The following is a 24,964-nucleotide window of genomic DNA, read 5'->3' as shown; positions in this document are numbered from 1 at the left end:
GCTTCATCTGTTCGGATGTTACTAAATGTTGTTTCAACTGTTGTGATGTCGCTGCTGGCTGTCGACATAAATGTGCTACCTTCAGTGGTCAAGTTTTCCAATGTGCCCGCCATTGTGCTAGTGCGTGCTGCGCCACCAGTGTCCACTGTGCTAAATGAGTGAGTTGTGTGAAGACTAACGGCTGTATCAGTGGTATCAGTGGTATAAAAAAAGAACGGAGTCAGTAGTTGAGGCAGAATTGAACATACCACCGTCAGTCGTTAGCTCCCTGTTTCTGCTGGTGTCAGCTGTAAAAATGTTTGAAGTAGTAGCGTCAGTCGTAAAAGAGTTCGATGTTGTGTCTTCAGCTGTAAATGAGTTTAATGTAGAAGTGTCAGTCGAATGAGTTTGAAGTAGTGGTTTCAGTTGCATATGAGTTGAAAATGCTAGTATCAGCTGTGTATGAGTTGGATGTTGTATCGTCAGTTGTAAAGGTCTTGGATGTAAATGCTTCTGTTGTCAAGCCATTGGATGTTGAAGTGTCGCTTGTAAATGTGTTGGAACTAGTAGGTTCATTTGTAAGTGGCTTGTATGAAGTAATATAACTTGTATATGATGCAGATGGAGCTGTGTCACTTGTCCATCCATTGGAAATCCTATTGTCAGTTGTTAATGAGTTTGCTGTGGCATCCCCCGTTGCAAAACCACCGGCTGTAGTATCATCAATCCCAGTAATGAAGCTAGTCTCCTCAGTCCCCAGCATAGTCCCAAATGACGTAGACGTAGCCTCACTTGTAGCGTTATAGTCCGGTGAAGAATAGGCCACGGTAGAGGTGTAGACCGCCGTCGTAGTCGTAGTGGTCGTAGTAGTCGTAGTAGTCTGTGTAGTAGTTCTCGGTTGGGTCGTTGTAGCTTGGATTGTTGTGGCTTCCGTTGTTGTTTCGGTTGTTGTTGTGACGGTGGTTGGTTGTACAATAGTTGTTGTTTCAGTTGAGGTCGTTTCGGTCGCCGCTTCGGTAGTCGTTATTGTTGTGCTTTGATCTGAAGAGAATGTTGTTCCTGATTCTGTTGTGACTTCTCCACTGCCTTCAACCCATCCGCTCACTCCATCTGTGCTTGCACTATAAGCATCTGTGGATCCACTACCATACCCATCCGTATATCCACTGCCTTCTGTGCTTCCACTGAAACCGTCACTGGTAGAACCGCTGCCGTCCGTGCTGTACCACGACGTAGCGTATCCACCGGTTGTGGTAGAACCGTCCATGGTAGAGTACGAGTCATACATATCCGAGTAGAAACTGGTTTCGGTAGAAGCAGCGGTAGTGGTGAACTCGGTAGAGGCGGCAGTAGTGGTGGACTCAGCCGCTCTTTTTCGACGGATGGAACTGAAAGGGCGTGTATGACGTCATACGCTGGTATTGTATGATGATGAAATGACTGAAGTCACGTGTTAAAATCTATTGAAGCTTCAATGACCATCAAAATAGTGTGTCAATAAGGTTATGCCTAGAGATATATTTTTATGATGCAAGAAATAAATAAACATCAATAAATCGTAAGTACGTGACGTCAAAATAACGATGCCGTAATGAATTGATCATTAAAAACTTGAATGGCCTATGGGATCACGAGTACATTCATTGTGTCGATTGCTTACGTTTGCTGCGTCGTTGGAGCTTCAGCTGGAGCTGAAAGAGAATATATTTCAGTGAGCGCAATTTATGCTTGTATAAAAGGTACACTTTCACCATCATAATTTTACCAGCATAATACACCAGCAAAATTTACAGCAACATGAGTACTTTCAAACTCAGCAGTTCTAGCTCAACATTATGTCTCATTCTTTTAATCAGTCTGTGCTAATGTAGGTACCCCTTGATTCAATTTTTTATAAATTTAGTCCGAACCTTTTGATAGGAAGGATTCACAAGGACAGAGCCACCGCTAAGCGAAGCTTGTTGCGGTGACCCTGCCCTCTACCCTCCGATCGCGCAATTCCGGTTCTATGGCAGAATTTAGAGTCCAAAGTTTAACGTGCGCACATAGCCGCGCACGGCCGGTCCCCTCACTGACTTCGCCTGGCTACGGCCTGCCACCAACCGCAACCATACCTGTCAGGAGGCCCATAAATGTCAAGCGCCCGTCGCGCTTCGAACCCGGACTGTTATAACCGGGAACGCGTGCTCTCACCACGCGGAGTCCAACGCTCTACCAACTGAGCTACGGGACCGGAATTTGATCTCTCCACCACACCGTTCTACCTCAGTCTTCTCTTTGAGCATTCTACCTCACCTTTCTACCTCTTCCCGTGACTCCTACCTGAGTAGAAAAGCTCCATTTTTGCCGCTGATTTCCACCGTGTATTCATGAGCATTCTACCTCACCCTTCTACCTCCTCCAGTAGCACCTACCTGAGTAGAACGGCTCTACCTCTGCCACTGACCTCCACCGTGTGTTTATGAGCATTCTATCTCACCTTTCTACTTTTTCCAGTGGCGCCTACCTGAGTAGAACGGCTCCATTTCTGCCGCTGATTTCCACCGTGTGTTCATGGCTCGGCTTCTGACCAGGGGGTTGAGGCTACAAATGGTCACAGCCGGGAAATGGACCCGAGTCTGGTCCACCACCTGGCGGCGAAAAACGGAACTAATGTAAGTCGGAGTTGTTTGGGCTGTGTAAATTAATATTTATTGCATTGTATTTAAATAGCAATTATGTTTTCTTATTGTATTTGTGCATTAATCCCTCATATTGTAGATATTTTTGTTGCACGCATTCTTATTTGTAATTAGAAATTGTTTGAAATTTTGCTTTATTATACACATGTTGCAGGAGACATCTATTGACATTTGACAATGTGTTAATGAAAGCCGCAAAACACTCTAAATTACAATACTGTTTGGAAGTTCATGCTTCATATGCTATGCTGCGGTCCATGTGTTTTTGTTCAAAAACGATACCTAATTGTAGTCATGTCCTACCTATCAGACACAATAAGTTGACACAGAGGCTAGCTTCTTATCTTTCATCTAATCGTTTATCAAATGAAACTTGTCAGCTCGACACCTAATCGACTGATCAACTCACCAGCTAACTCACCAACACACCTCAACAACTAGCTCACTTCATCAACTCACCTCAACACAAACTCACTGAACTCACTCCACCAACTCATAACAACTCACTCACTTACTCACCATTTCACTCACCAACTCACCTCAACACTTGTGGCTTTCGGAAATGTGAGAAACGACAGCAGAGTTGTCGTGACTTGCCAGATGAGTAATCCGAGAAATAACAGAGAAACCAGAGTCCAGACTACCTGGCGTACCTGTGAAAAAACCATTGCAAATATTAGTCGTCTTCACGACAGGTCATCTGGCAAATGCACCAAACATGACTAAGTGTGCGTCAACTCTCAATCTTACCAGATAGTGCACAGAATGCATTGGGTATAGGTTTATATTATGGATCTTGTTCAATATCATAATCGAGAATCATGTTTGATGATTTGATAAATCAGGCAAATAAGCAACTAATGCAACCGTAGCTAAAAGACTGCTAAGAATCAAGCATGAATTCCTAATTTAACCAAACAGCACCAAATGTGAACCAAATGTTGGTCAAGTAACCGTCTTGAAAATAACTATTTTCTACCAAATAAGGATGGCGATGCCGATGCCTTTTGGTGTTTGGTATTTCAAAGATGTTTTGGCAGTTTGTTATTCAATCCTCAATTACGGTGGTTGCTACCAACACTGCTTATTTTTGGGTTTTCGTCCGTCCTCGGTAATTTGATAAAACAAGTTTTTGCGGGCTGGCTGACGACTTTTTCCGACATAAGAACGGACGCCAGAACATGATTAAAGGGACCCTCCCACCTTAACACGCGCACTGCAGCGGGTCTGAGCCGAACACGAACTGCAGGGGGGGGGGGTTGAAAACAACCCCCCCTGAGATCTCGAAAACGGCGCAACGTAGCGACAAGCGGTAAACGGCGTTGGATAGGTTAAGATGAGATCGACAAGAAATACAAAGATCATTTTTGGGTCAGGTCAAAAACGAGGTCACCAGAGGTCACCGAAGACAAAATGTTACGATATTCACAACAGGAATTTCGCGGTAGTTTTTCTTGAATAACTTGTCTTGCACACAAGACAGAGGATCGATTCGAACGCCATCGTTCTTAGCTCGTCAAGGCGCATCGAATGATATATAATATGACCTCGAAAGGTCAAGTTGAAAATTTGACCTCAGGTCAAGGTCATGACCTGACCGAAATAGGTCATGTTGCATATCATTCGATCCGCATTGACGAGAAAAACACGATAAACGTCGAACGGAGTCTCTATCTCTACTCAATCTCAAGTTATTGAAGAAAAACCGCTGGTGACCTCAGGTGACCTAAGATGACCTGGAGATCACCTTCCAAAGGTCATAAGTGATATGTTTCGGTGAAATCACCAACAGGGACCTGTAATACTATGATCCTGAGCGTATTGAAGTCATAGGATGGCATTCAGAGTAAGTTGAAATTTCTCCCATTGACTTATAATGGGCCGGTCGCAAAAATGACCTGACCTTAGGTCATCGATATAAAAATTCCGAGATATACAAGTTGTAGCTCGTGATGACTTTACTATTTCCTGTGGGTTTCAAGATCATATCTCAACAACTGTGGGCTTGGTGGGATTGCAAACTTCGAAATTTACGTTTCGAGGTAGGGTCACTTGACCTGACCTGGTGACCTGACCATAGGTCACCTGGGGTCAAATTTTTTACTCAAGGTGTGCAAAAGTTGTGAGAACAGGTATGCAAAATTTGGCGGCGCTACGCGCCGCCGTTTTCTCGCAATTTGAGAAAAACCACAGGGGGGGTTGAAAACAACCCCCCCCCCCCTGCAGTGCGCGTGTTAACATTAGTTTTGAGTTGAGATAGCCAAGTTTGCGGCCAGGCTCAGAAACCACCATTTATCCTGGTCGCAACCCCCGCAGCTTTATGGTGTTCAAGAAATTTCTTCCCTTTACTTGCAGGGTGGGACCAGCGTGGTCCCTATCTCTTAACCATTACGGGAATCTGATGACGTCATCAGGCTTTCGAACGTCCGCTAAATGTTTGACTAAAACGTTTTGTAGCACGCGGTGGTATATGCTGCTTTGCGCGCAACAAATGCCGCACTTTCAAATAAAGTCGCTAGGAACAGCGGAGATCCCAAAAAGTAAACAAAAGTAAAAGTCTAATATCTTGAAAACCGGTGAATATTTTTCGATGAAATTTGGTAGATATTCGTTTTTGCTCTTTCTGAACCGAGCGACATCACTTTCATGCCAATTCATTAACTTTTTTGAAGGTAGGAGGGTCCCTTTAACACAGGAAAGACATGTAACATGTTTAGGCTAGTGTGGAGCTAGCGACAATCTGAAATCCAGAAATTATTATCGGCATGACACTTAACCCGCGCCCTGGTGGGGTCTGTTTATAACGCGACCTGGTGGGGGGGGGCTATTTTTTGCCCCCCCCCTCGTATCTCCGAAACTACTGGACGGATCTGCAAAATTCAAACGGCGTTCGAAAGGCCTATCAAATTTGTCAAGGGAGACCAAATTTCATTGACCTCGGGGTCACCGATGACGTCACAGGTCAGGTCAAAGATGAAATGTTTCACCGTTCACGGGTCTTCTAGGGAATGCGCTATAACACCGAGGAAAACGCATTTTGTCGAGAATCAGCGATAGGGCGTCAGTTGCCTAGTAGATATGTTGCTATTAGAGTTCACTGACAATACCAGGTCAGGTCACAGGTCAGGTCACCAAGGGTCACAGGTCAGGTCACATGAGCCCAACTTTACTAAGGTTGTGTGATGCATGATTTATGGCCAATTTTTCATTTCCAACTCAATGGTGTTGGTTATAAGACTATCAGGTACGGCTTAGGTCACTTTCTGGTGAAGTTCAGGTCAAGGTCAGGTCAAGGTCAGGCCATAAAAGGTCAAATTTTAAAGTTGATAGTTTTGCATAAAATAGGTATTGATTCGATGCAGCTCGTCACGGGGAGTCTAATGGTGGTCTTTGTTTTTGCGCTACGGGGTCTAGAATTGCTAAAAATTGAGTTTGAAAATTTGACGTCATCAATTTTGAACAGTTTTTTCGCTATAACTTCGCCAAAAAAAGAGGTATCAATCTCAAATTTGGTATGTGGATGGAAGGCGGTAAGGACTATCACATATATTCCGTTTTTTTGCGAAATTCAAAAAAACTTTTTGGATTTTTCGATTATTATATAAAAAAAAAAAATATTTTTTGATTTTTGGGGGTCAAAATCCAAAAAATTCAAAAATCCGATATAACAGTTTTGTAGCCCTGTCGATTCTACAGCTTTTATGTCTTTATCATTTTTCTGTATTTGCAAAGCTATAGGCCTGACAGCTCTCCCCGCGAAACCCTTTTTTGGGTCGAAAACGGCAGAACATGACGTCACTCTGACGTCATTTCAGGCCAACCTATCATAGCCTTTGGAAAAAATTTTGGTCACAATGTGTAAAATGATGTCCGGGAGGGTACTGAAAGTTTGGTGACGATCGGTGCAGCGGTTCTGGAGATATATCGAAAAGTCTGGAGGGGGGGGCAAAAAATAGCCCCCCCCCCACCAGGTCGCGGGTTAACTATAGAACGTCCGTTCGTCAGTGACCGAATCGCGTGTATCGAAGCCACTCATACAAGGTGCCTTGGTCCACTTGTCACGCGGTACGACAACGAATTTCGCTGATTAAACTTCTATGGAAACATATGGACGAGTAATTGACGTTAATTGCTGTAACGAATGGATAATGATTGTCGCATTTCTCCTTATTCTGTCGTGGCACCATGAAATTATGAAGTGTAATTACTGGTATTGCCATGTAATAAGCGACCGTGCATACACATGATGTTATGTGCCACGATAGCGGTAATTGCTACTAAGAAAGGCGTGTAACTGTTTCGTGAACAGTGTTTCGGAAATGTGTTCTAGGTTAATGAATGATGGGTATTGGTTTGGAGTTTTAGAAAGTTCCTATGCTAGTACTTGCATGCAAGTTTATGTTTGATTACGTACAACACGGCCTGCGTTTCTGGTAACTAAATCACTCTGTCTATATACATAGAATACTTATGAAATGTTTCAGAAGTTACAATGTGTAGTTCCAGTGAGGAAATTTCATCGTGAGCATTGCTTGCGGCATGCGGCTAACAAAATGAAGTTACTTATGGTTTCCTTGCTGATGAATTGCGCTAGCATATTACAGATAAAGATGCAAAGGCACGGGAGAGGACAGTCGATTGCCAACAATTTTTACAGATGATTAGGTATATCCATTTATGTGTGCAATAAACGCATGCTGGTCTTCATTCGCAAGTTTTGTGAAACAACTTTCTACAGCACGCACAGATTTTGAGGAAAATGGCAACACCCCCAACACATGCTATAGCCTATAACAATGATTTTTGCATCGGAAACGATACTCTCGAACTTATTAAAACGAAACTCTGCTCTAAGAACACTGTCAAACCAAAGTGCTTCACTGTTTTCGGCTCATACTGCATGCAATTATGTACTGGCATGACGTCCTCCCCACTGCAAATGTGACATTTGCATACGCCTTACATATGTGCTTGTGCCAAAAACGGCCCCTATGTTATGTTGTCTGCACACTTCAGTAGGAACGAAGACCAGTCACGCACATGTTATTGATCATCAGTTGGGCCTCGGGGGGCACCTGTTTATGGCCTGGTGCTGTGGTGGCCTGGTGCAGCTAGCATAACTACTGGTTGCATAGACCCGGGAACAGGGGGGGCAGCGGGGGCGCTTGCCCCCCCCCCCAACTTGAGAGCCGAGGGGGCGGCGCCCCCTCAACATTGAGGCAGCGAGAAAAGATCTTTCCTCCCTTTTCCGGACCTTTTTCCTTCTTGTTTCCTTCATACATCTACGCATCAACACATGGCATTTTCCTTGCCATCTGAATGGTTTCTGCTGGTACAGTAGGTATCGATTTGACAACATCTGCTATTGACTATTGTCATCCCGCTTTGATTTGGGCCTGATCGTGGCCATAAGTTTGGCAGGCCAGATTTTATACTGCACCAGCTTGAGTCAACTTTGAGAAATACATAGTATACATAACGTACAACGGTGGTAAAATCGTTGCTATTATACGTATAACACAGTTTACCCGCTCCGGATGTGATGGAGGGGTGTGGGGCAATGAGTGCACTGACGTGGCGCCCTCGGAGGGCCGGTATGGGATTAAAGCTCAGCGACACTAAGGGCTTGTGTGGTGCCTTCGGTTATCGGTAGCACCCTCAGAATCACCGGCGTAGGGCCCTCAGAGCCGCCGGTAAGGGGCCTTTAGAGGCACTGGTGTGGGGCCGCCATGCAGGTGCCGGTGTGGGCGCTCAGAGGTGCTAGTGTGATTCTCTCAGAGGCGCCGATGAGGGTCCTTACAAGTTACAGGCGTTGCTGTGGATCCTCATAGACGCTGGTGTGGGGCCGTTACAGACGGGTGTGGGGCCTTTAGTGCTGCTGACGCGAACTCTCTACAAGCCGGCAGGGAGTCTCAGTGACCGGCAAGGGGACCTTACGCCGGCAGAAGAAGTCCTGTGGGGTCCTTAGAGACCGGCCCTCATAGGCGCCGACGAGGGCCCCACAGTTGCCGTTATGGGGCCCTCAGAAAATTAAGTGTGGGACCATCATAGGCGGGAAATGCCCCTAGAACTGGCACCTCATAGGCCGGTAAGACCTCTCAGAGGCCAGTAACGGGCCTTTGGAGATCACCGAGGTGTCCTTAAAAGCCGCAAGAGGCCCTCAGACGCCGGCGTCGGACCCTTATGGAGATCTTAGTGTGGCTATTTAGGGCCCATGAGGTGCTCTGACGAGCCCCATGGGGCCCTTCTGAGTAGAAATATGGCCATCGTTAACCCGCGCCCCGTAGGGCTACCGGCGGACCCTACCACCCGTAGGGGGGGGGGCCGTTTCGGCCCCCCCCCTAAGATCTCGGAAAGTTACCGGCCGATTTTCAAAATTCAAACGGAGTTCGATAGCCCCACTCGGGAACTACCTTGTGACCAAATTTCATTGACCTAGGTCAAACCGATGACGTCACAGGTCAGGTCAAAGGTCAGATTTTCACCGTTCACAGGCAATTCAAGAAATGTGCTGTGAAAGCGAGTAAATTGGTAATTTATTGAAAACCATCGATGGTACATTGTTCGTCAAACACATACCTTGCTATCTGAGGTCACTGATACCAGGTCAGGTCACAGCCAGGTCAGGTCACCGGAGGTCACAATATGAATGTGTCGTGTGATACATGTTTTATGGTCCATTTTACATGAAAAATGCGATTATGTGGGTTAGGCAGCCTTTGGGGCCAGCCTAGGTCACGTTTTTGTGAAGGTCAGGTCAAGGTCAGGTCAAATTAGGTCAAATTTAAAAGTTGATATTTTTGCATAAAATGGGTATCGATTCGATGCAGCTCGTCACGGGGAGTCTAATGGTGGTCTTCGTTTTGCTCTACGAGTTCTAGAATTGCCAAAAATTGAGTTTGAAAATTTGACGTCATCATTTTTGAACAGTTTTTTCGCTATAACTTGGCCAAAAAACGAGGTATCGATCTGAAATTTGGTATGTAGATAGAAGACGGTAGGCACTATCACATATATTCCGGTTTTTTTCGAAATTCAAAAAACTTTTTGGATTTTTTGGCGAATATATCCAAAAAAATGCTTTTTTGATTTTTGGGGGTCAAAACTCAAAAATTTCAAAAATTCGAGATAGCAGTTTTGTAGTCCTGTCAATTCTACACCTTTTATGTCTTGATCATTTTTCTGTATCTTCAAAGCTGTAGTCCTGACAGGTCTTCTCGCGAAGGTCTTTTTTCGGTCGAAAATGACAGAACATGACGTCACTCTGACGTCATTTGTGGCCAACCTATCATAGCCTCTGGAAAATTTTTGGTCACAATGTGTAAAATTGATGCCCGGAGGGGTCCTGAAAGTTTGGTGGCGATATCTCCAGCCGTTTAGGAGATATCGACCGAAAAGGACAGGGGGGGGCCGTTTCGGCCCCCCCCCCCCTACGGGGCGCGGGTTTTAACCCTCAGCGGTCAAATGGCGCCGCAGGGCCCCTCGGACCCGAGGGTCCCCTTTATCCCGATGGGGGGGGGGTACGTGTCCCCTTAGACCCCTAGCTACGCCACTGTTTCATATGCATCATGTCAGGTATTTTAGGCTCGCCCCCCCCCCCCCCCCCCCCAACTTGAAAATCGTTCCCGGGCCCCTGACTGGTTGACTCGTTAACGACGAAGTAAGCTCGGTGTAAAACGCCTATCGGAAAGCAAGGATAGTAAGGTCAATAAGCTCGTATTCATACTAAGAAGTACCTTAGTAAGGTCACTGGTTAGTAAGCTTGGTGGAGTCAGTGTGCAAAGCTTAGAGTCAAACAAGGAGCGAAGGTCTTTCACCAGCTGCATTGGTGCATCAGGAGCACCAGCCAGGGAGCGTTAAATAACCTCCACAAATTATGAAACTGCAGATAAAAGTTTCAATAAAATCTAAATGATTCGTAATTGGGATCACTTGAACCGCCCTATGGGCCACCCCATGATATATCAACCCGAAACACTGCACTGGACCTATCACTTAAACCACTAGAACTACGCCACAATCCAGGTCACTAGAATTTTGATGGAGCCTATAATATAGCCAGTCTGGCGGCTTACGGAAGCTGTTTTTCAAATCAATATGTTTGATGTTTGTGTCATGTTTGATTTTATTGTTTGTTTGATTTTGTTTGATTTTGTCATTTTTGATTTTGTTTTGATGTTTGTTTCATGTTTGATGTTTGTTTCATGCTTCGTGTTTGATATTTCATGTTTGATTAGAGCTTTCACCTACTGCAACATAATTTTACGAGAGATATTTAAAGCGTTCTGGCCGATTTTAATGTCAACTACATAATGAATTCCCGTGTCGCACTTAAGTGGCAATATGTAGCGGATAAAACGTGACTAAATGCAGTTCAACCATCAACGCCCAAGAGTTCTAATAACTTCGGGGAAATTTAGCACTGACCATTTGTAACGACAATTGCGAGGCAGGTCAGTTCCAGTGGGTTCTGAACGACCGCTACGCAATGCTACGGTCAGGTTTGGTGGGTCGTAACTCGTAACCCAGGTGATTTGGTCGCTGAGTTATCGACTATGAGTTATGGTTACGGCCAAGGCCCGTTACGACCATTGGTCATGCCAGACCAACCAGTGTTGGTTGGTTAACTGTCTGGTGTAAGGGCCGACGACAAACTGCAGGTTATATTATGTATTTTCTGATGATGTCCCGTACGCGGAACGAGCAATAGGTGCTGTTGTGGCTGAACTTCGTGTAACGAACTGGACTTTAGCGTGTTTGTGGGAATTTTTGATAGTTGAGCAGTATTTACGAAATATACGGCATGTTAAGAAATGTGCTGTATGTTCGGTAAAATAGCTTCCTGTTGACGTCACTGTGTTTAACCCGCGCCCCAGTGTCAGTCTGGATTTTCCACGACCTGGTGTGGGGGGTGTTTGAACACCCCCCTTCTAACTCGGCTTCTAGGCCACGTAGCGACACGCGGTAAGCGGCAATCGAAAGAACGTTAAAAATAAGGACGAAAACGCTTCGGTCATTTTTTGGGTCAGGTCAAAGGTCAGGTCACCAGAGGTCACCAAAGGTAAAATGTTGACTATTTCAACATTTTGGAAACTGCCAACGGCTATCTCCGGAACCGATAGAGCTACAGCGCCGCCGAAAAGCGCATTCGATAGCCCTTTTACAGACCTTTCTGAGTGATGTTCTCAGATTTGACCTCAGGTCAACGGTTTAGCCTCAAGAGGGCAAAAACTCCAAAAATAGCCGTTTTTACGAAAATCGGTTTTTCGGCGACAAGTTTTGACTCAAAAGAGCCATGACATACTTTTGCCAGCATCGTGTTCCTCTCGTCGAGAAGCGTCGAATGAACTATAAGTTGACCTTGAAAGGTCAACTTGAAAATTTGACCTCAGGTCAAGGTCGTGACCTGACCGGAAAAGGTCATGTTGCATATCAGTCGATCCGCAACGTCGAGCCGAACACATCTAAGGCGTTTTCAGCGCTCTAGCACGCCTCTATCAGTAGTTATTAGCGAAAAACTGTTAGATTCTGTTCGTGACCTGAGATGACCTCGGGGACATAACGAGGGGTCACAGTTGCCATTTTCTGGTTCAGTGTGTCAATTTTACCTACATCTCGATGTTTGCGAGTGTTTAGAATAGCGTTCGTGCAAAACAGACGCTTTTCAATTTTCTCCCATTGACTTATAATGGAGAGGCCGCAAAATTGACCTGACCTTAGGTCACCGATATCAAAATTCCGAGATATACATTTTATAGCTACTGTTACCCTCATTAATCGCTGAAAGTTTCAAAGTGATCGGTCACTCGGTCTAGCTATGGCAAACATTGAAACTTTTTATGAGGTGAGGTCACTTCAAGTGACCTGGTGACCTGACCTTGAATGACCTTGGTCTGAAATTTTCACAACATGTGTAGAATTGATGTATGATAAGGTGCACCAGCCGCCGTTTTTTAGATATCTACGAAAAACCGGACGGGGGTGTTCAAACACCCCCCCCCCCACACACACACACACTTGGGCGCGGGTTAAGCAAATATGAGGGTTCATTACAGTGTAGCTTGCATATGTTTTTAAGCTCTTAGTTATGTATTTCTTAGTTGGTATAACGTCAATATCTGCCTCGTGCCGTTGATGTTTGGACTGCACTGTTGACTTTTTTACATGTATGCTTAGTGCCACTGTTCCGTAATTGAGCTCCAATTGTTTTCAGCTGTCTTACCGTTACGTCATTTATGCTTGCCTTCTTACCATTGACGGACTTTTGAAGATCCTTGGTATCGCGTGAGCAGACAGCCTCTCGGAAAGAAACGTCTTCACCACTTGTCCGGCGGCAGGTCCTTCTTCCTCCTCTCCAGCCGGGCTAGCCCAGGGCTCCATATTGGGGCCCATTTTATTCTGGTAGTCGGCGTCCATGTAGTGTACTTTGCTGGGAGCACGGTAGCGAAATGGAGGCGGTGTATCCACTGACATCTGGCGGAGAAAATGGGAGATATTGTCTGGTAAATGTTAGATAGAATGGATTTGAACTGCAACGGTTGCTTATGGTTTATCGCAGGGCTACTTATTACTTTGGTCAATTGTCGGATACCAAACCATGTTTATCAACTAATTGGTAGGATTTCGACTCTACCATGTCTTCATAAAACGATACACAAGATGGATAGTACACACTTCCAAAATACTCAACAACTATCAACGTTCATTGACAACGAAACTCACACTTTTCTGGTACCAAAAGGTGTGTCCCAGGCGTCTTGATCAAGTATGCATTTCTGTAAAGAACCGATGGGAAAGATAAATTAAAAACTGGGGTGCAGTCAACTGAGTTGATATGGTTCTCAATCGTCATAAGTGAATCGTTTCCAGAAAATCTGTGCAAAAGCATTGCGTTAGTGCGACAACTGTCAATTTAAAACGTTAATTTCTGCTCTTAGTATTTTCGCTTCATGAATTTGGTTCTACGAACAACTTTTATTTTTTATCGATTTTGTTCTAATAACATGACACATATTTCAGCAATGCGAATGCCATTGCATTTCTGTAATATGCTTCTTAACAATTTGCGGCGATAAAATCAAGATTATAAGCCATGGATCAACACGGCAGCAATGAAACCTCAGCCGTTTCACTTATTATTACGCAGTAAAACCTCTGCAAAATCATTATCGCTTTACGCTTTATCGCACAGTGAATCCTAAAACAGCACTGAAGCAATACGATCCAACCATTCTACAAATTAAATTCACCTCGCAAACACTGATAACAAAACGTCAGTTCACATTATCACAAACGCACGCGACAGGCAAAGCTTTACGGCTGCAGCGTACCGTTTTGAGCAATGGAGCGTCGGATGCCTGAATTGGTAGACTAGCCCGCATTACAATGAAGTGATGCGGTACAGTCTACCTATGCAGACTTGCTGCTCAGCATAACGTATTGTAGCGCACGGGCGGAACGGACAGATGGACAGATGGACAGGCGGGTAGACAGACGGACGGACAGACAGACGGACAGACAGACGGACAGACAGACGGACAGACAGACAGACGGACAGACGGACAGACAGACGGACAGACAGACGGACAGACAGACGGACAGACAGACGGACAGACAGACGGACAGACAGACGGACAGACAGACGGACAGACAGACAGACGGACAGACAGACGGACAGACAGACGGACAGACAGACGGACAGACAGACGGACAGACAGACGGACAGACAAACGGACAGACAGACAGACGGACAGACGGACAGACAGACGGACAGACAGACGGACAGACAGACGGACAGACAGACGGACAGACAGACGGACAGACAGACGGACAGACAGACGGACAGACAGACAGACAGACGAACAGACGGACAGGCGAGTGGTCGTTCTTTAGAAGCTCAATTTGCCGAATTCAAGACAACACCCTGTGACAACAGCATCAAACATTTAACAGGCGTCCTCTGCTACCTCCCTACGCCACAGTTCTTGGCGATAATATGACATAATATGACATAGACTAATATGGCATACTAATATGACACTAATATGACATAGAATTTAGGCGCATGCGTGTATACTTATAGGTAATGTTATCACGAGATCTTTGGATGAATAAAATGCAAGCGTGTGGATCCTACCGCTTCACTCTTGCGCTGTCACACTGTTGCCATGGCTCAACTCTCAAGCCTCAAGCGCCAGGCTTTAACCCGACGCAAAGACCCGTTGCATGTACTGACTACCTAATTGTCAAATCTTGTTGCAGACAGTGCAATTCGGAACTCGCGGTCGCAAAGTTTGCACAGAACTTGCTTGGCTGGTATGGCTATTGGATCGTAAAACTAATAGTAAATCACGCTTTACAATTGTGGTAGGAGTGATCGGATCACGTTCCTTTTGACCTTTGCTGCCCCACCTGATAACCAAAAGAAAGTAAACTAAATGAACAGAAATCGAGTAAAGCAGTTCTACATATTACAGACAGTTTGGGTGCCTCCGGACGTCGGCCCGCTTCTTGATGAGGGACAACAGCCAAGCTTCGCGTCGCCTGCTACGACTGCTGACCTGCTACGTCCCACCGGGGGCCGGGACCCCTGTGACCTAAGCTCCGTGCTGACACATGACGGTTTTGTCATTTCTGATGATTGTAACCGCAGGTTGTTTGAAAAGACAAACACTATTCGTTAGAATTGTGTTTTTCTATTGAAAAACAACCGGAGCAGTCGTTCTCCGGGCTATGTTTTGCATGTCTGGCCGCGAATCAGTACAACTTGATTCCAGCCAAAACTTCTGCAACGATTTTCGTAAAAATCTCAGGGTATAGACTTTCGAAGGCGATCTAGCTGATGGCACCGGTCGCTACTCGCTCAGAATTCTTTTGCGCGTGGCACGTGCGTTTCAATTTTCGCCCATGTTAAGTCAATGGGGGTTTGGGGCACTTTTTGCGTCATCGCGAATGGCGGACAAACGAGCCAAGAAAGGGGTGGTTTTCATCCCAGCATTTTATGGCAAACACGTTCCGGTACACGCCAGTGTGCGCCGTATACCCGTCAGAATCTCGGAACGTTTCTTTGCACGAGGTCAAAGTTGGAATTTTGCTGTGCTCCATGTTAAGTGAATGGACAGTTTTGCAGATATATTTTCATTCGCGCATTGTAAAAAATTATATGTCACGATTTCGTACAAACTTTCGGGAGTTGTTGAGAAAGGAACATAGTATATGCTGTTTTGCTTCGTAAAGCTGTGCAAAATTGTTTTTTCTAATAAAGTTCGTTTGAAAATGGAAATTTTTAACATGGAAAGTCAATGGGAGCGTCTTTATTCCTCTATAACTTTTATCGTTAGTAATATATAAAGGTGAAAAGTTAATATAATATACAACTTTTGATGCTCTTTCCACTGATGCATTGAACGTCACTGCACGATGTGCCGTTTTTAAGAAAAGCTGTAAAAAATCAGGGCTCGACTGTGACTTGAACCCAACCACATTAGAGTATACGAACAGGTGACGGGGATACCTCCCGTATGCGGATGCGACACTGATTATTGCTAAATATTAGCAGTCGGCCGCCGTGGGGGCGCCTTGCAAAGCTTCTATCTCCACAACTGCTTGACTGATTCACTCGCGGTCTTTTGTGTGGGATAGCTCCTTCCTTTCTTACACGTAGTGTGCTATTCTCGATGCGTATGGGTGACCCCTAATGCACGTGCCACATGCAAAACGATAAGGTGTCAGTTCGGTAACAAGTCTAATAACTCTGTAGTTATTTTGCCGATTGCGCTGATACTTGGCATGGATGTAGGCAACCGCCGGGCAATGCATTTGTGTGTCACGGTGGGGGTGCCGCTGCACGTGCGCACGGGCAGGGTGACGCTTCCAGATCTCGAGAACGGCCGGGCCGATTGTGATAAAAGTTGGCACACCGTTAGGGATTGGCGAGTAGGGTGCCGTGCACAAGTCAGATGGGTCCCATTTTGCACGTGCGCACGTGCAGGGCGACGCTTCCAGATCTCAAGAATGGCTGGGCCGACTGTGCTCAAAATAGGCATACCGCGGCTCTAGAGACTGGTTAGTAGGGTGCCGTGCACAAGTCAGTTAGTATGTATTTTCATGTGCCACGTTTGGGGTGCAGCTGCACGTGCGCACGTGTAGGGGTCACTTCAAGATCTTGGAAACGGCTGGGCCGATTCAGATTAAATTCGGTACACCGCTAGAGACCGGCGAATAGAGTGCCGTGCACAAGTCAATTGGGATCCAGGTTGCACGTGCGCACGTGCAGGGTGTCGCTTCCCGATCTCGAAAACGGCCGGGTCGATTGCACTCAAATTTGGCACAACGCTAGAGACCGGTTAGTAGAGTGCAGTGCACGTCAGTTCGTAGCACACCCACTCCGGTCTGCACGTGCAAGGCTCCTCCTCTCGTTTGGCGGCGGCCGTTTTTGCGGCGTTACAGAGGTGCTTGCTCAAACAACCTGCGGTCCCGCGATGCGGAGCCCAGCATCGCAGATGCTGGTAACCGCAGGTTGTAACCGCAGGTTGTTTGAAAAGACAAACACTACGCAGGTTGTAACCGCAGGTTGTTTGAAAAGACAAACACTATTCGTTAGAATTGTGTTTTTCTATTGAAAAACAACCGGAGCGGTCGTTCTCCGGGCTATGTTTTGCAAGTCTGGCAGCGAATCGAGACATCTTGACCGGGGCCTAGACGAATGGCTCAATCTTCGTAAAAATTTCAGGGTATGGGCTCCCGCAGGCGGTCTACCTGATGGCACCGGTCGCTACTCGCTCAGAATTCTTTTGCGCGTGGCACGTGCGATTCCATTTTCCCCATGTTAAGTCAACGGGGTTTTGGACACTTTTTGCGCGATCGCCAATAGCGGGGAAAATCGCAGGTCAAGGTATGGTTTGCTGCACATCATTTTATGGCCGACACGTTCAGGTACACGCCCCCGTGTACCGTATACCCGTAAGAAGTCGATATTTTTTGTAGTACGACTTTGAAGTTGAACTTTTTTCGCTCCCCATGTTAAGGCAATGGGCGTTTTTGCAGAGACATTTTCATTCGCTCATTGTACAAAATTATATGATACGATTTTGTTTAAACTTTCAGGACCTGTTGAGAAGAGACCATAGAACATGTTGTTATGCTTCGTTAAGCTGTCAGAATTCGTTTGTACTTTTTAAGCTCGTTTAAAAATGAAAATTTTTAACATGGAAAGTCAATTGGAGCGTCTTTGGTGCTTAATAACTTTGTACGTTGAAGATATATTTAAGTGAAAAGTTGATAGGATATACAACTTTTGATGCTCTTTCCAATGATATATAGAGCGTTATTGCACGCTGTGCCGTTTTTGAGAAATTCAGTAAAAAAGCACGACTCTATCGAGATTTGAGCTCAGACCTATATATGGTCTTAGCTCAGACAGTATACGAACAGGTGACGGGGATACCTCTCATTGAAGGATGCGATTTAATGCTAAATATTAGCAGCCGACCGCCGTGGGGACGTTTTTGCAGGAGTTATATCTCCGCAACCACTGGACCGATTCACTTGCGGTTTTTTGTGTGGGGTAGGGTATACCCTTCTTACAAGCAGTTTACTATGCACGATGCATGCGGGTGACCCCCACCGCACGTGACACGTGTAAAACGGAGAGGTGTCACTTTTGTTGCAATGACAATACCACGGTAATTCCTGGGGAGATTCTGCTGAAACCACACAAAGGATGGAGGCACCCGCCGGACCATGCCTTTCCATGTGCTACGGTTGGGGTGCAACTGCACGTGCGCACGTGCAGGGTGACGCTTCCAGATATCGAGAACGGCCGGGCCGATTGTGCTCAGATTTGGCACACCGCTAGAGACCGCGCAGTAGGGTGCCTTGCACAGGTCAGCTGGGCCTAGGCTGCACGTGCGCACGTGCAGGGTGACGCTTCCAGATCTCAGGAACGGCTGGGCCGATTGCATTCAGATTCGGCACACCTTTAGAGACCGGTTAGTAGGGTGCTGTGCACAAGTCAGTTAGTTTGTATTTCCGTGTGTCACGGTTGGGGTGCAACTGCACGTGCGGCCGTGTAGGGGTCGCTTCCAGATCTTGAAAATGGCAGGGCCGATTTAGCTCAAATTCGGTACACTTCTAGAAACCGGCAACTAGGGTGCCGTGCACAACACAATTGGGACCCAACTTGCACGTGCGCACGTGAAGGGTGCCGCTTCAAGATCTCGAAAACGGCCGGGCCGATTACACTCAAATTTGGCACACCACTATAGACCGGCGAATAGGATGCCGTGCTTGTCAGTTTGTAGCACACCCACTCCGGTCTGCACGTGCAATGCTCGTTCTCTCGTTTGGCGGCGGGCGTTTTTGCTGCGTTCAATGGTGAGTGGGTCACAGAGGTGCTTGTTTGAAAAGACAAACACTATTCGTTAGAATTGTGTTTTTCTATTGAAAAACAACCGGAGCGGTCCTTCTCCGGGCTATGTTTTGCAAGTCTGGCCGCGAATTGGGGCAACTTGATTCCAGCCTAGACGAATCGCTCAATCTTCGTAAAAAGTTCAGGGTATGGGCTCCCGCAGGCGATCTACCTGATGGCACCGGTCGCTACTCGCTTAAAACCTCGTGGCACGTGGCACGTGCGATTCCATTTTCCCCATGTTAAGTCAATGGGGTTTTGAACACTTTTTGCGCGATCGCCAATGGTGGGAAAACGGGCCAAGGAAGAGGTGGTTTTCTTCCCAGCATTTTATGGCAAACACGTTCCGGTACACGCCAGTGTGCGCGGTATACACGTCAGAACTTCGTAACGTGTCTTTGCACGAGGTCAAAGTTGAACTTTTTTCGCTCCCCATGTTAAGTCAATGGACGTTTTTGCAGCCGTATTTTCATTCGTTCATTGTACAAAATTATATGATACGATTTTGCTTAAACTTTCAGGACTTGTTGAGAAAAGACCATAGAACATGTTGTTATGCTTTGTTAAGCTGTCAGAATTCGTTTGTTCTTTTTAAGCTCGTTTAAAATTGAAAATTTTTAACATGGAAAGTCAATGGGAGCGTCTTTGGTGCTTAATAACTTTGTACGTTGAAGATATATTTAAGTGAAAAGTTGATAGGATATACAACTTTTGATGCTCCTTCCAATGATATATAGAGCGTTATTGCACGTTGTGCCGTTTTTGAGAAATTTAGTAAAAAAGCACGCCATTACCGAGATTTGAGCTCACACCTTTATATGGTCTTGCTCAGACAGTATACGAACAGGTGACGGGGATACCTCCCATTGAAGGATGCGATTTAATGCTAAATATTAGCGGCCGGCCTCCGTGGGGACGTTTTTGTACGACTTATATCTCCGCAAGCAGGGGACCGATACTCTTGCGGTTTTTTGTGTGGGGTAGCGTATACCCTTCTTAGAAGTATTTACTATGGATGATGCATGCCGGTGACCCCTACTGCACGTGACACGTGTGAAACGGAGAGGTGTCACTTTTGTTGTAATGACAATAACACGGTAATTACTTGGCTGATTGCACTGAAACTACACAAAGATGTAGGCACCCGCCGGACCATGCCTTTTCATGTGCTACGGTTGGGGTGCAACTGCACGTGCGCACGTGCAGGGTGACGCTTCGAGATCTCGAGAACGGCCGGGCCGATTGAGTTCAAATTTGGTACAGCGCTAGAGACCGGTTAGTAGGGTGCCGTGCGCAAGTCAGTTAGGACCCATCTTGCACGTGCGCACGTGCAGGGTGACCCTACACGTGCGCACGTGCAGGGTGACGCTTCCAGATCTCAGGAACGGCTGGGCCGATTGCATTCAAGTTCGGCACACCTTTAGAGACCGGTTAGTAGGGTGCTGTGCACAAGTCAGTTAGTATGTATATTCATGTGTCACGGTTGGGGTGCAACTGCACGTACGCACGTGATAGGGGTCGCTTCCAGATCTTGAAAACGGCTGGGCCGATTGAGCTCAAATTCCGTACACCACTAGAGACCGGCAACTAGGGTGCCGTGCACAAGTCAGTTGGGACCCAGCTTGCACGTGCGCACGTGAAGGGTGCCGCTTCAAGATCTCGAAAACGACCGGGCCGATTGCACTCAAATTTTACACACCTCTAGAGTGGTTAGTAGATTGTCCTGTTCGTCAGTTGGTAGCGCACCCACTCCGGTCTGCACGTGCCAGGCTCATCCTCTCGTTTGGCGGCGGGTAACCGCAGGTTGTTTCTTCATTAGACAAACACTATTCGTTAGAATTGTGTTTTCTATCGAAAAAAAAACAACCGGAGCAGTCCTTCACCGGGCTATGTTTTGCATGGTTGGCCGCAATCGAAATGTGTCTGTGATTGCTGTAGAAGACTAGACCAGGAAACAATCGGTGAGTGCTACCAAAACACAATAACCTCCGCCCGATTGGGGCGGGGGCGCTTGTAGCCACACCTATTAGTTTTTTTTTTTGCGTTTGTTAAGAAAATTACTACGCGCATTGTTATAAAGCTTTGTATGATAGATCAATTTCAGCGGCATGGTTGGACCTCTATGTAGGCACACACCTGACACCGGCTGCGGCAATTGCGCTTAAATCTTCATTCATGCGGCTACATACGGAAGAGGTGGCACTGCGGCGCAACATGCTATCAGGTGTTTGACACTTCTGCGTCATCTAGCGAGTAAAATAGAATGTTTGGCTAAAATGCCAGACGCATTTACCACACTCGATAATTGTCCTCAAAAGCTTCAGTTTTTTGCGAGTCATCAGTTCTAAGGAGATAGTGGTTCTCCCGGATCCCTCATTACTCCGCCATTCATTTAGGCGGTTATATACAATAGAGCCGGCATTGCGGCACAGCATACATTCAGGCGTTTGACGCTTCTGCCATCTAGCGAGTAAAAAGGAATGTAAGGTGTTTTCGGCTGATATACAGATCCGTTGAAGCATCAATATCAAACTTGATATTCGGCGCAAGTCAATGACCCTGATTCGAATGGTGACGTCGACGGCTACCGTGATGTCACCATTGCGTCAATATTGATTAACCCTCGCCGGCAGAGGGGCAGCACCCGCCTACTTCCCATAGGGGTTTTCGTGCTAGCTCGGGACACGCCGGCGACAAAGTGCTGAAACTTGGAAAACCTGACCTATGATTCAAGCCGGATCTTATGACACCGACCGCATTTTCTGGTTAGGTAAGGTCACTGACCTAATGTGCCACGATTGGGGTGCAACTGCACGTGCCCACGTACAGGGTGACGCTTCCAGATCTCGAGAACGGCCGGGCCTATTGTGCTCAGAGTTGGCACACTACTAGAGACCGCGTAGTAGGGTGCCTTGCACAGGTCAGCTAGGCCCCAGGCTGCACGTGCGCACGTGCAGGGTGACGCTTCCAGATCTCAGGAACGGCTGGGCCGATTGCATTCAAATTCGGCAAACCTTTAGAGACCGGTTAGTAGGGTGCTGTGCACAGGTCAGTTAGTATGTAGGTACATATATTCATGTGTCACGGTTGGGGTGCAACTGCACGTGCGCACGTGTAGGGGTCGCTTCCAGATCTTGGAAACGGCTGGGCCGATTGAGCTTAAATTCGGTACACCGCTAGAGACCGGCAACTAGGGTGCCGCGCACAAGTCAGTTTGGACCCAGCTTGCACGTGCGCACGTGAAGGGTGCCGCTTCAAGATCTCGAAAACGGCCGGGCCGATTGCACTCAAATTTGGCACACCGCTAGAGACCGGTTAGTAGAGTGCCGTGCACGTCAGCTCGTAACACACCCACACCGGTCTGCACGTGCAAGGCTCATCCTCTCGTTTGGCGGCGGGCGTTTTTGCGGCGTTACAGAGGTGCTTGCTCAAACAACCTGCGGTCCCGCGATGCGGAGCCCAGCATCGCAGATGCTGGTATGTTAACCGCAGGTTGTTTGAAAAGACAAACACTATTCGTTAGAATTGTGTTTTTCTATTGAAAAACAACCGGAGCGGTCCTTCTCCGGGCTATGTTTTGCAAGTGTGGCAGCGAATCGAGACATCTTGGTAGGGGCCTAGACGAATCGCTCAATCTTCGTAAAAAGTTCAGGATATGGGCTCCCGGGGGCGATCTACCTGATGGCACCGGTCGCTACTCGCTTAAAACCTCGTGGCACGTGGCACGTGCGATTCCATTTTCCCCATGTTAAGTCAACGGGGTTTTGGACACTTTTTGCGCGATCGCCAATGGCGGGAAAACGAGCCTAGGAAGAGGTGGTTTTCTTCCCAGCATTTTATGGCAAACACGTTTGGGTACACGCTAGTGTGCGTCGTATACCCCTCAAAACCTCGTAACGTGTCTTTGCACGAGGTCAAAGTTGAACTTTTTTCGCTCCCCATGTTAAGTCAATGGGCGTTTTTGCAGAGACTTTTTCTTTCGCTCATTGTACAAAATTATATGATACGATTTTGTTTAAACTTTCAGGACTTGTTGAGAAAAGACCATAGAACATGTTGTTATGCTTTGTTAAGCTGTCAGAATTCGTTTGTTCTTTTTGAGCTCGTTTAAAGAAGATTTTTTTTAACATGCAAAGTCAATGGGAGCGTCTTTGCTGCTTTATAACTTTTTACGTTAAAGATATGTTTAAGTCAAAAGTTGATATTTTATACAACTTTTGATGCTCTTTCCAATGATATATACAACTTTATTACACGTGGTGCCGTTTTTGAGAGATATAGTAAAAAAGCACGACATTACCGAGATTTGAGCTCAGACCTATGTCGTTACGGTGTCAGGCGGACACGAGGACAGGTGGCGCCGCCGCCGCCCGCATAGCGGCGGGAATGTGAACTAACCTGTTTACCATCTATGGTATGGTACCATCGGGGGACCGGCCGCCGTCGGTACCATTTCGGGACTTTGCATCGCAATAAAAGGCTTATTTACAATTGAAAATGGACTAGCGAGAGTCGTTATGGAATCAGAATTTGATGCTCTACAAAACTAGGCTATTTTCATTGTGATGGCATCACAGACTACACCGCTAACCCCAATAAAGCAGATTTATGTCGCGTCATCGATGATTACATATAATGTTTCTTTGATATATATGTAGTCGGGTCTTTCAGCTGCGTCCCTCCCCTCCCTCGCCGCGCCGGCGGGTCGGCCATCCGCGGCTTGCCGCCCGCCGGCTGCTGGCCGGTCAGCTGGCCGGTCAGCTGGTCGCCCGCGGCTGTCGGTGCAGTGCGGGATGCCTACTTGCGGGGGGCCGTTGTGGCGGCGGCCCGGGTGGACTGGGCGAGCAGTGAGTTGGGGAGCGCTGCGCTGTCGGTGCTCTAGTTTGTATTGCGTTCGCCTGATACGGCTTGAGCCAATACAGAGTGAACTGATTGAGCTGAGCAAGTCTTTATATACATTGAAAAGTAAAGCACTTTTTTACTGCATCTACGGTGAGATGCTAGATAAAATTTATGGTCTACCTAATGGTACCCATTACTTAACAATTAAGTGAATCATTTCGTCGCTAAACTCTCGTAAATTCGTATGTCCGCCTCACTATGGAGTTTGGACCGTAACGTATGGCCTTTGCTCAGACAGTATACGAACAGGTGACGGGGATACCTCCCATAGAAGGATGCGACACGATTTTACTGCTAAATAGCGGCCGGCCGCCGTGGGGACGTTTTTGTACGACTTATATCTCGGCAACCACTGGGCTGATACACGTGCGGTTTTTTGTGTGGGGTAGCTTTTTCCCTTCTTTCACATAGTGTGCTACTCTCGATGCATATGGGTGACCCCTAACGCACGTTCCACGTGCAAAGCCAAGAGGTGCCTGTTTTGTAATAAGCGCAATAGCTCGCGGTAATTACTGGGCCGATTGCGCTAAAACTTGGCATGGAGGTAGACACTTTCCAGGCGATGCATTTCCATGTGTCTTGGTAGGGGTGCAACTGCACGTGCGCACGTGCAGGGTGACGCTTCCAGATCTCGAGAACGGCTGGACCGATTGTGTTCAAATTTGGCATAACGCTTGATACCGATCAGTAGGTTGCAGTCATTTAGTATGCATTTCCATGTGCCACGATTGGGGTGCAACTGCACGTGCGCACGTGCAGGGTGACGCTTCCAGATCTCGAGAACGGCCGGGCCAATTGTGCTCAGATTTGGCACACCGCTAGAGATCGCGTAGTAGGGTGTCTTGCACAGGTCTGCTGGGCCCCAGGTTGCACGTGAGCACGTGCAGGGTGACGCTTCCAGATCTCAGGAACGGCTGGGCCGATTGCATTCAAATTCGGCACACCTTTAGAGACCGGTTAGTAGGGTGCTGTGCACAAGTCAGTTAGTATGTAT

At 46.8% G+C, this 24,964-nt stretch overlaps 1 protein-coding gene across 1 annotated transcript in view; it reads right to left on the bottom strand.

The window, feature by feature from the left end:
• LOC122390788 (degenerin deg-1-like) overlaps positions 1-24,964 on the bottom strand; it is a 40,397-nt gene that overhangs the window by 14,640 nt on the left and 793 nt on the right. The window contains exons 2-7 of the mRNA XM_043384063.1: positions 13,383-13,435; positions 12,912-13,133; positions 3,200-3,313; positions 2,486-2,609; positions 1,640-1,670; positions 772-1,367 (exon numbers count right to left, since the gene is read on the bottom strand). Of these exons, the coding sequence (XP_043239998.1) occupies positions 772-1,367; positions 1,640-1,670; positions 2,486-2,609; positions 3,200-3,313; positions 12,912-13,133 (1,087 nt within the window). The 5' untranslated portion in view covers positions 13,383-13,435. The remainder of the gene's footprint in view (positions 1-771; positions 1,368-1,639; positions 1,671-2,485; positions 2,610-3,199; positions 3,314-12,911; positions 13,134-13,382; positions 13,436-24,964) is intronic.

The sequence above is a fragment of the Amphibalanus amphitrite genome, unplaced genomic scaffold (genome assembly GCF_019059575.1).
Source record: "Amphibalanus amphitrite isolate SeventyFive unplaced genomic scaffold, NRLGWU_Aamphi_draft 000409F_arrow, whole genome shotgun sequence".
In the NCBI taxonomy this organism is placed as follows: Eukaryota; Metazoa; Arthropoda; class Thecostraca; order Balanomorpha; family Balanidae; genus Amphibalanus; species Amphibalanus amphitrite.
This window is presented reverse-complemented; position numbering and strand designations above follow the sequence as displayed.